The sequence below is a fragment of the Atractosteus spatula genome, chromosome 13, assembly GCF_055471065.1.
Source record: "Atractosteus spatula isolate fAtrSpa1 chromosome 13, fAtrSpa1.hap1, whole genome shotgun sequence".
NCBI lineage: Eukaryota > Metazoa > Chordata > Actinopteri > Semionotiformes > Lepisosteidae > Atractosteus > Atractosteus spatula.
In genome coordinates, this window is record NC_142718.1 from 509,752 (window position 1) to 521,297 (window position 11,546).

General features: G+C 54.1%; 1 protein-coding gene across 1 annotated transcript; it reads left to right on the forward strand.

Moving 5' to 3' along the window:
- The first annotated feature begins 3,842 nt into the window (after positions 1-3,842).
- Positions 3,843-10,462, forward strand: emp1b (epithelial membrane protein 1b). Its single transcript, XM_088930956.1, has 5 exons — positions 3,843-4,145; positions 6,430-6,539; positions 6,786-6,888; positions 8,362-8,502; positions 9,002-10,462. The coding sequence occupies exons 2-5, from the start codon at positions 6,462-6,464 to the stop codon at positions 9,160-9,162; spliced, it is 483 nt and encodes a 160-aa protein (XP_088787082.1). The 5' UTR covers positions 3,843-4,145; positions 6,430-6,461; the 3' UTR covers positions 9,163-10,462.
- Positions 10,463-11,546: the final 1,084 nt, after the last annotated feature.

Genomic DNA, 11,546 nt, shown 5'->3' on the forward strand with positions numbered 1-11,546 from the left:
AGGACAGGCTCAGTGACCACAGCCTGGCCAGAGCCACTGGACACAGGCAGACCTGATTCTCCAGAGAGGACAGGCTGTGCTCCTGCTGCCCTGGGTGAAATGGTGCTGGGATTGGACAAAACTTCCCTAAAATGACAACACCTGGCAGAAACAGAACAGCTCCAATCCTACTGGGAGAGGGAGGGGAACCTGATTCGGCTGAAGCCCATGACATAGACTCCTCTCTGCTCCTCTGGGTGGGACAGGAGATCATCTCTGTCGCTATTGAGGATGTCTGAATGTTTACTACGTGTTACTGCTTCGGCAACACTCTAATCCCTCGTTAGTGCCAGTGGAGCTGGTTGAGTCGGAGAGGAGGAGGGTGAGGCCATCTGGGTGCGGCCATGAGCTGGTGACTCACATTCTGAGCTGCTTGGAAACACTTGGTTGTTTTCTTTCAAAGCTCTAACAAAACACAAATGTGGATTTTATTGAGAAGAGCTGTAGAGAGAGACAGGGAGGAGTAAGAGCAAACAGCATGTCTGCACCTCTGTCTCCTGCAGTCAGAGTGAAAGTGGGGTTACAGACAGAGACTGGACACTGGAGCTGGAGAGAGGATAGAGTCACCCAGAGCCCCTCACTGACACCCTTCATCATCATCATCATCACTCCTGAACAGACACTCAGTGTGTAACAACACGTCTGCACCTCTGTGTCCTGCAGTCAGGGTGACAGTGGGGTTACAAACAGAGGCTGGAGAGAGGATAGAGTCACCCAGAGCCCCACACTGACACCCTTCATGATCATCATCATCACTCCTGAACAGACACTCAGTCTGTAACAACACGTCTGCACCTCTGTGTCCTGTGTCAGGGTGACAGTGGGGTTACAGACAGAGACTGGACACTGGAGCTGGAGAGAGGATAGAGTCACCCAGAGCCCCACACTGACACCCTTCATCATCATCATCACTCCTGAACAGACACTCAGTCTGTAACAACATGTCTGCACCTCTGTGTCCTGTGTCAGGGTGACAGTGGGGTTACAAACAGAGGCTGGAGAGAGGATAGAGTCACCCAGAGCCCCTCACTCACACCCTTCATCATCATCACTCCTGAACAGACAGTTGGTGTGTAACAACACATCTGCACCTCTGTGTCCTGCAGTCAGGGTGACAGTGGGGTTACAGACAGAGACTGGACACTGGAGCTGGAGAGAGGATAGAGTCACCCAGAGCCCCTCACTGACACCCTTCATCATCATCACTCCTGAACAGACACTCAGTCTGTAACAACACGTCTGCACCTCTGTGTCTTGCAGTCAGGGTGACAGTGGGGTTACGGAGATCACACCTGCAGTGAATATACTGCACACCTGGAGTATGTAAACTACACTGTTCACCTAGAGTATATGTACTGTACACACTGTACACCTGGGGTATATACACGACACTGCACACCTGGAGTATATATACTGTACTCCTGGAGTATATATACTAATCTGCACATCTGGAGTATATATACTGCACTCCTGGGGTATATACACGACACTGCACACCTGGAGTATATATACTGTACTCCTGGGGTATATACACGACACTGCACACCTGGAGTATATATACTGTACTCCTGGGGTATATACACGACACTGCACATCTGGAGTATATATACTGTACTCCTGGGGTATATATACTAATCTGCACATCTGGAGTATATATACTGCACTCCTGGGGTATATACACGACACTGCACACCTGGAGTATATATACTGTACTCCTGGGGTATATACACGACACTGCACACCTGGAGTATATATACTGCACACCTGGGGTATATACATGACACTGCACACCTGGAGTATATATACTGCACACCTGGGGTATATACATGACACTGCAGGGACTGGTGCTGCCGACTGCACACACACTGGCATGCAGACAGGAGGTGTCACCTGTCTGTGGTGCGGATACTGGCTCCCACACCTCCAGCCTTCCTGGTGCTGGTGTTGCTCAAGAGGGGCTACAGGGTGTGTGTGGGAGTGTGACTGCGGCTTGTTGCGTTAGGTGGTGTAATAGTGTGATCTCTGCAAAGCGGTTGAGTTGGGTTTTGTTGGGTAATGTGTGTGTGTGTGAGTCAGTATTGCGTAGTATCGACACACACACCTGTCCAGACGCTTAAGGACACACTGTATATACACACACCTGTCCACACTCTTACTGGACACACACACCTGTCCAGACTCTTACTGGACAGACTGTATATACACACACCTGTCCACACTCTTACTGGACACACTGGACACACACACCTGTCCAGACGCTTAAGGACACACTGTATATACACACTCTTACTGGACACACTGGACACACACACACCTGTCCAGACTCTTAAGGACACACTGTATAGACACACTCTTACTGGACACACTGGACACACACACCTGTCCAGACTCTTAAGGACACACTGGACACACACACCTGGGGCATGGGGCTGTTCTGGAAATGTTCCATTCTCCTGAGCCTTCTCCTCTTGCCCCTGGGGGCGTTGTGCCTGTCCTGTCGCCCCCCCGCAGTCAGGCTGAGACACGCTCGCCGCCTGCGAGACATCCCCACCCCCTCCATCCGCCCCGACCGCATTCCTGCGCCCTGACTCTCACCCCCGGGCAGGGCGGCTCCCGGGACGAGTCTCTACAGGACCGGCAGAAACAGACACGTCCCGCCGGGGCTGCACACAGCACTGTGTCTCCTGTCAACTGGAGAGCACACAGGTCTGAGTGTGTCTCCCGTCAGGCTGGAGAGCTCACAGGTCTGAGAGTCTCCCGTCAGCCCAGAGAGCACACAGTGTCTGAGTGTGTCTCCTGTCAACTGGAGAGCACACGGGTCTGAGTGTGTCTCCCGTCAGGCTGGAGAGCTCACAGGCTCTGAGAGTCTCCCGTCAGCCCAGAGAGCACACAGTGTCTGAGTGTGTCTCCTGTCAACTGGAGAGCACACAGGTCTGAGTGTGTCTCCTGTCAGGCCGGAGAGCTCACAGGTCTGAGAGTCTCTCGTCAGCCCAGAGAGTACACAGTGTCTGAGTGTGTCTCCTGTCAACTGGAGAGCGCACAGGTCTGAGTGTGTCTCCCGTCAGGCCGGAGAGCTTACAGGCTCTGAGATCGTGTCTCCCGTCAGCCCGGAGAGCTTACAGGCTCTGAGTGTGTCTCCTGTCAGCCCAAAGAGCACAGTGTCAGAGTGTGTCTCCTGTCAGCCCAGAGAGCTCACACTGAGAGTGTGTCTCCTGTCAACTGGAGAGCGCACAGGTCTGAGTGTGTCTCCTGTCAGGCCGGAGAGCTCACAGGCTCTGAGAGTGTGTCTCCCGTCAGCCCAGAGAGCACACAGGCTCTGAGAGTGTGTCTCCCGTCAGCCCAGAGAGCACACAGTGTCTGAGAGTGTCTCCTGTCAGCCCAGAGAGCACACAGTGTCTGAGTGTGTGTCCTGTCAACTGGAGAGCGCACATGTCTGAGTGTGTCTCCTGCCAGGCCGGAGAGCTCACAGGCTCCGAGATCGTGTCTCCCGTCAGCTCAGAGAGCTTACAGGCTCTGAGTGTGTCTCCTGTCAGCCCAAAGAGCACAGTGTCAGAGTGTGTCTCCTGTCAGCCCAGAGAGCTCACACTGAGAGTGTGTCTCCTGTCAACTGGAGAGCGAACAGGTCTGAGTGTGTCTCCTGTCAGCCCAGAGAGCTCACAGTGTCAGAGTGTGTCTCCTGTCAGCCCAGAGAGCTCACACGGAGAGTGCGTCTTCTGTCAGGAACTGGGGGGGCCGTGCGCGCGCGAGAGAGGGGTGCGAGCTCACATGGCGCGGGGCGGGCCGTGTCTGGGGTCCCTCCCCGCCGCGCGGCGCCAGGAGGCGGGCAGGGCGAGCGGCGGCACTCCTGTCCAGGCTGCGCTGTCTGCTTCATCACGGACATCGGCGGTTCTGTCGGTTCCGCTGCTCGGCACTGACCCGCTCCGCAGGCGTCCGTCTCCCGCGAGCGAGCGAGCTCCCCCCGGACTGCCCCGGCTCCGCGCGCGGCGTGGGCTTCCCTGCACAGATCTCGCACACTCGTGTCGCCAGCCAGCCCGCCTGCGTGGGGATACTTCGGCGTGGAAAAGTTTGTTCAGAAGTCGCGACTCCGCGAACTCCCCTTCATTGAGGTAAGAGGTTATTGAGGTTATTGTTATTATTATTATTATTCGCTTAAGCTGGCCTCGCTGGGAATCTGCTTTCTCCTGTGTCCGCCAGTTCGTCCACACACACGCGCTGTGAGCGTGTCCGCGCAGCCGGGTGGGGGTGTGTGTGTTTATGTACCGTTTCGCTCTTTGATCTCGACTCCTGCGCTGGCCAGCGCCCTGTGCCGTGTCGCGGGGCCGTGGATAGGTACTCTGCTGGTGGGGAAGAAGCGTTACGGATTGCCCCACCCAAGCGACTTCCGTGGGCTCGGTGCAGTTCCCACGGGCCACACCCCTTGTCTGACTGCTTCTTCCCCGGCTCCCAGGCTCGCAGTGGCTCCGGCGAGCTGTCCGCACGGAGGGACGGACCGTTTGCATGCGAATCGACTGTCTGCACATTCACTAGCTGAGATGTTGACTTCGACTGACTGAGCAGCTGTCAGACTCCTGGACCAAGGCTGACTAACTGGAAAACTGTCAGGCCACTCCCTTACTCACCGACTATCAGAGTAACTGTGAGGATACTCAGTTCCCTTACTCACCGACTATCAGAGTTACTGTGAGGATACTCAGTTCCCTTACTCACTGACTAGCAGAGTAACTGTGAGGATACTCAGTTCCCTTACTCACCGACTAGCAGAGTAACTATCAGAGTAACTGTCGGGATACTCGGTTCCCTTAGCCACTGACTAGCACAGTAACTGTCAGGATACTCGGTTCCCTTAGTCACTGACTATCAGAGTAACTGTTGGGATACTCAGTTCCCTTAGTCACTGACTATCAGAGTAACTGTGAGGATACTCAGTTCCCTTAGTCACAGACTATCAGAGTAACTATCAGAGTAACGGTCGGGATACTCGGTTCCCTTAGTCACTGACTAGCAGAGTAACTGTCGGGATACTCAGTTCACTTAGCCACTGACTATCAGAGTAACTGTCGGGATACTCAGTTCCCTAAGTCACTGACTATCGGAGTAACTGTCAGGACACTCAGTTCCCTTAGTCATTAACTGACTATCAGAGTAACTGTCAGAATACTTGGTTACCTGCGTGACTAATTAACTAACTGTTTGAATAATTGTCAGCTTACTCAGATACCCGAATGACGAACTACAGTACATGAGAGGCAGACTAAACAGACCTTTAACTAGGTTGAGAGAGTGACCTTCCAATTAAAAAATAGTCAGCTGATGTACAAGGTTACTGACTGTTTTACCTATCAAGCTAAACGCCAAACTAGCTGAATGACTCACTATTTATCAATGGATGAGTCACAGTGTAATTGACCAATCAAGCTGACCTGCTGCCTGACAGACCAAGCGCCTGATTGGTTACCTGCCCGGCTCTGGAAGGGGGTGTGGCCTGACAGTCCCAGCAGTCCCATTACACAGGCCCAGGGACACTGTCTGTCTCTCTGTATAACTGTCTCCTTCCAATACCTTCTCAGCCCCACTGAGAGACCACGCCACTGAGAGCTGGACTGCTCAACCCACATTCCTGCTTAGTTGCTCAGTACTCAAGCAATTATGGAGGTTATTATAATGAAACTGACTGAGAGACTATCCAACACCCCTCTCTCTCTCAGTGCAGTGTCAGTGTACAGTAGTGTGCAGGAGGAGTGTGTGTATTAACCCCTCTCTCTCTCAGTGCAGTGTCAGTGTACAGTAGTGTGCAGGAGGAGTGTGTGTATTAACCCCCCTCTCAGTGCAGTGTCAGTGTACAGTAGTGTGCAGAAGGAGTGTGTGTATTAACCCCTCTCTCTCTCAGTGCAGTGTCAGTGTACAGTAGTGTGCAGGAGGAGTGTGTGTATTAACCCCTCTCTCTCTCACTGCAGTGTCAGTGTACAGTAGTGTGCAGGAATAGTGTGTGTATTAACCCCTCTCTCTCTCACTGCAGTGTCAGTGTACAGTAGTGTGCAGGAGGAGTGTGTGTATTAACCCCTCTCTCTCTCACTGCAGTGTCAGTGTACAGTAGTGTGCAGGAGGAGTGTGTGTATTAACCCCTCTCTCTCTCAGTGCAGTGTCAGTGTACAGTAGTGTGCAGGAGGAGTGTGTGTATTAACCCCTCTCTCTCTCTCAGTGCAGTGTCAGTGTACAGTAGTGTGCAGGAGGAGTGTGTGTATTAACCCCTCTCTCTCTCAGTGCAGTGTCAGTGTACAGTAGTGTGCAGGAGGAGTGTGTGTATTAACCCCTCTCTCTCTCAGTGCAGTGTCAGTGTACAGTAGTGTGCAGGAGGAGTGTGTGTATTAACCCCTCTCTCTCTCACTGCAGTGTCAGTGTACAGCTGGTGTCCAGTCATCACCATGTTGGTTCTCTTGGGTGGGATCTTCTTTCTCCACATCACAGTCATCATCCTCCTCCTCATTGCCACCATCGACAATGTGAGTAATAGTGTGAGACACACTTTGCCCAGATCACCTGTGTTTCACACGCTGACCGACAGCTCTTGGAGGTCCTCTGTCCAGTCAGTGTGTCTGTATGAACCCCTCTCTCTCTCAGTGCAGTGTTAATGTACTGGAGTGTCCAGTCAGTGTGTCTGTATTAACCCCTCTCTCTCTCAGTGCAGTGTTAATGTACTGGAGTGTCCAGTCAGTGTGTCTGTATGAACCCCTCTCTCCCTGTTCCAGGCCTGGTGGTTTACAGACAGCATGAGTACAGATATTTGGCGTCGATGTGTTCTGGTCAATGGAGCCTGTAACTACACTGACTTCCCTTCAACCTACCCTCAAGGTAAGAACTCCTGTCCTCACAGCTGTGAGCTGCATCCGGGTGCTGTTCTGGCTGGAGGCCGGGTCGCGGTGCTGTGTGCAGTGTGTGTGTGTGCAGTGTGTAGTGTTCAGTGTGTGCGTGCAGTGTTCAGTGTGTGCGTGCAGTGTTCAGTGTGTGTGTAGTGCTCAGTGTGAGTGTGCGTGCTGTGTGCAGTGTGTGTGTGTGCAGTGTGTAGTGTTCAGTGTGTGCGTGCAGTGTTCAGTGTGTGCGTGCAGTGTTCAGTGTGTGTGTAGTGCTCAGTGTGAGTGTGCGTGCTGTGTGCAGTGCGTGAAGTGTTCAGTGTGTGCGTGAAGTGTTCAGTGTGTTCAGTGTGTTCAGTGTGTGCAGTGTGCAGTGTGCAGTGTGTGCAATGTGCAGTGTGCAGTGTGTGCAGTGTGTGCAATGTGCAATGTGCAGTGTGCAGTGTGTGCAGTGCGCAGTGTGCATGTTGCCTGTCCCTGGTACAGCGACACTCTGCCTGTTTGCCCGCCCTGCCCTGCAGTCAGCAGTTGAAAACAAGCCAGACTGGAAAGTCCAGTATCTGCCTGTGTAGCGCCCCCTCCTGGAGACCAAGCCCTGCTGAGGAGAGCCCACCTCGGTCAGACCGACCCAGCAGGGGGCGCTGCAGAGTCGTCTCCTGCCCCATACAGTCATGTACACCACCCCAGTAAAGACCCAGCCAAGAGCTGCCTGCACTGTGGTCAGGCTGTCCTGTGCTTGCAACACCACAGCGCCCCCGTGTGGCTGCAGGCGTGTGTATGAAGGCCTCTCTCTGTCAATTCAATTCAATTCAAGGTGCTTTATTAGCATGACCGATGGGTACAATCAGTGTTGCCAAAGCAAATGAAAGTAATGATATTTACATGAAACAAAACAAAAATAGAAGTAAAATAAAATCTACAGACATATTACAGACATTTACAACAAAGACATATTATAAAATATTGACATATTCTGTAGGCGGCTGGAGCATTATTGGGAGACAGACTCACTGTTCCTCAGGCTGTGACAGGAGATCACATACTGGGCTGCCAGTTCAACTGAGTTCCCTCCTCCCTCTCCCAGTAGGATTGGGACCTGTTGTGATTCTGGCAGGTGTGGGAACTCTGGGACTAGATTTCTGAATTTCGGGAAGAATGTTTCTCTAATCCCAGAGTATCTGTCACAGTGCAGTAGGAAGTGCACCTCTGTCTCTATTTCTCCCCGCTGGCAGTGGGAGCACAGCCTGTCCTCTCTGGGCAGCCAGGTCTGCCTGTGTCGCCCAGTTTCTATGGCCAGGTTGTGGTCACTGAGCCTGTACTTCGTCAGGGTCTGTTTCTGTTTGTTATTTTTTATTTTGGTCAAATATTCGGCTAGTGTGTATTGTCTGTTTAAGGTTCTGTAACATTCCAGTTTATGTTGTGTTTGTGTGTGTGTGTCCCAGTGTGTGAGATATTGCTGTTTGTCTCTCTCTAGAGTACCTCCAGGCCGTGCAGGCGAGCTCAGTGCTGGCCTGTATCTTTGCCATCCTGGGGCTGTTTGTGTTCGTGGCTCAGCTGTTCACCCTGGTGAAGGGGCAGAGATTCACCTTCTCTGGCATCTTCCAGCTCATCGCCTGTGAGTACTGTCCCTCAGGACACGTGCGCACACGCACACGCACACACACTGACACTGAGGCCCACGCACGCACACAAGGTCTCGCACTTGTACTGATGCTGACTGAGTGTGGATTAACCCCTCTGTCTCTCTCGCTCCTGCAGGCCTGTGTGTGGATTAACCCCTCTGTCTCTCTCTCTCTCCTGCAGGCCTGTGTGTGGATTAACCCCTCTGTCTCTCTCTCTCCCGCAGGCCTGTGTGTGGATTAACCCCTCTGTCTCTCTCTGTCTCCTGCAGGCCTGTGTGTGGATTAACCCCTCTGTCTCTCTCTGTCTCCTGCAGGCCTGTGTGTGGATTAACCCCTCTCTCTCTCCCTCTCTCCCGCAGGCCTGTGTGTGGATTAACCCCTTTGTCTCTCTCTGTCTCCTGCAGGCCTGTGTGTGGATTAACCCCTCTGTCTCTCTCTGTCTCCTGCAGGCCTGTGTGTGGATTAACCCCTCTGTCTCTCTCTCTCCTGCAGGCCTGTGCATCATGATCGCGGCCTCAATCTACACCGATGTCTTCCACCGCGATGAGAGCTCCGGCTGGTACGGTCACTCCTTCATCCTGGCCTGGCTGTCCTTCGCCCTCAGCTTCGTCAGCAGCGTCATCTACTTCGTGCTGCGCAAGAAGACCGAGTAGCCCCGCCCCCTCGTCCTGCCCCGCCCCCTCGTCCTGCCCCACCCCTCCTCGTCCTGCCCCCCACCCACTCTGTCCTGCCCCGCCCCCTCGTCCTGCCCCACCCCTCCTCGTCCTGCCCCGCCCCCTCGTCCTGCCCCACCCCTCCTCGTCCTGCCCCCCACCCACTCTGTCCTGCCCCGCCCCCTCGTCCTGCCCCACCCCTCCTCGTCCTGCCCCCCGCCCCCTCGTCCTGCCCCCCACCCACTCGTCCTGCCCCACCCCTCCTCGTCCTGCCCCCCACCCACTCTGTCCTGCCCTGCCCATCGCCCGCATGCCCCGCCCCGCCTCTCTGTCTCGGTCCTGCGGTCCACAGGCGGACTTGAGGACCCTGGGGGGCGGACAGGGAGTGAGGGATGATGGGAGGAGATCTGTGCTTGTGTTTGTCCTCGTTAACCCGGCACGATGACACTAATGAGACAGCAGGAACACGGCCTGCTCTGGGGTCAGTTCCGCTTCCTGTCCGGTCAGCGGCCCTGCGTGCGTGGTCAGTGTCCAGGACCCGCAGGAGCTGCTTTATTCTCTTCGGCAGTATGGGAAACACGTTCTGTCCCCTGAGCGACTGCTCAGGCTCGGCTTTGAGAGCCAGTTCCTGGGACTTACCGGTCCGATGCCTGGGTTCGGCGGGTCCTGAGGGTTGTGGAGTGCGATTTGACCGACTCGAATTGGGCTTTTTCACGGGACTCAGAGTCCCTCACTCCTGCGTGAACTCGACTGTGATTACCCTGCAGTCTCACTGCTCCTCTCTGACCGATAGCTTCCTGCCATTAACAGTGGCCCCTCGGAATGAACCCAACTGTCCCGATTTAGAGCAGCGGACTGCCGCTCTCGTGAACCTCATCCAATGTGTCATTGGTCCCCTTGCCATCATTAGTCCGACTGACCTCATCTAGCGGCCCCTCTCCCTGAGCCGCCCCTGCTGTGTCGGGCTGCAGGGGGCGCCAGCGGTCCCCAGGTCCCTGCCGGACCACCAGACGAGAGCGTGGACGGCCTTCCACGGCTCCGCCTGTGCTCCTGCTCGGGGTGTGCAGCACAGGCGCACGTCTGCCCAGTGTTCCTGGTGACAAGAGTGGGCTTTCATCTTATTCGAAATTGTATTTGATTCCAGTGTTTCTGTGGAAGAGGTGCAGTTTCACGGCAGAGCGCCCCCTGTGGCAGCTGTTGAGTAGGTGTGAGAGGCAGCCTGCCGTTGTGAACTGTACTGTCTGCCTACCTGTATAATTCTTTTTAAAACTTCAAGAAATAAAGGCATTTAAGATATCAAGGGGAGAGCCTTGTGTTTTATAACTACGGGATGCCTGTGTGAGTGGAGACTGTGTGTGTGTGTGTGTGAGAGTGTGAGTGTGAGTGTGAGTGTGAGTGTGAGTGTGTGTGTTTGTGTGTGTGTGTGTGTGTGTGTGTGTGTGTGCGCGGACAGCAAGAGAGAGATCATAGATAATCTCAGTAACAAACACTTCCCACACTTCCACACAACAGGACAGGAGACACAGTGAGAGGAGATCACAGAGAGTCCCTCAGTAACAAACACACAACAGGACAGGAGACACATCAGTCTTACCCCATCATCTATGACAAAGGAGGAGCTCAGCGGTCAGTGCTGTGACGATGGAGCTGGCGGTCAGTGCTGTGACGATGGAGGGGCTCAGCGGTCAGTGCTGTGACGATGGAGCTGGCGGTCAGTGCTGTGACGAGGGAGGGGCTCAGCGGTCAGTGCTGTGACGATGGAGCTGGCGGTCAGTGCTGTGACGAGGGAGGGGCTCAGCGGTCAGTGCTGTGACGAGGGAGGGGCTCAGCGGTCAGTGCTGTGATGATGGAGCTGGCGGTCAGTGCTGTGACGATGGAGGGGCTCAGCGGTCAGTGCTGTGACGATGGAGCTGGCGGTCAGTGCTGTGACGATGGAGGGGCTCAGCGGTCAGTGCTGTGACGATGGAGCTGGCGGTCAGTGCTGTGACGATGGAGGGGCTCAGCGGTCAGTGCTGTGTGAGCAGAGCTGTGTGGATTAGGTCCCGTTAGATTAAAGAGCGGATTAGTCTGCAGACACACAAGGCACAGACTCACACACAGAGACCAGAGGAAGAGGGAAGGAAGTCGTTCAGATGATTCACACAGGTTTGGGATTCTCTTTGACTTGGAATGTTATGTTTGTCCTGTGTTGCTTTAATTAAAAACTTGTATTCTACCCAGACATGTCAGTGCTCCTGTAGTCCTACAGATTCCTACATAGGCAAAGACTAGACACTACAAGTGTGAATTGTGTCTCAGTGCAGTGTCAGTGTACAGTAGTGTGCAGGAGGAGTGTGTGTATTAACCCCTCTCTCTCTCAGTGCAGTGGCAATGTACAGTAGTGT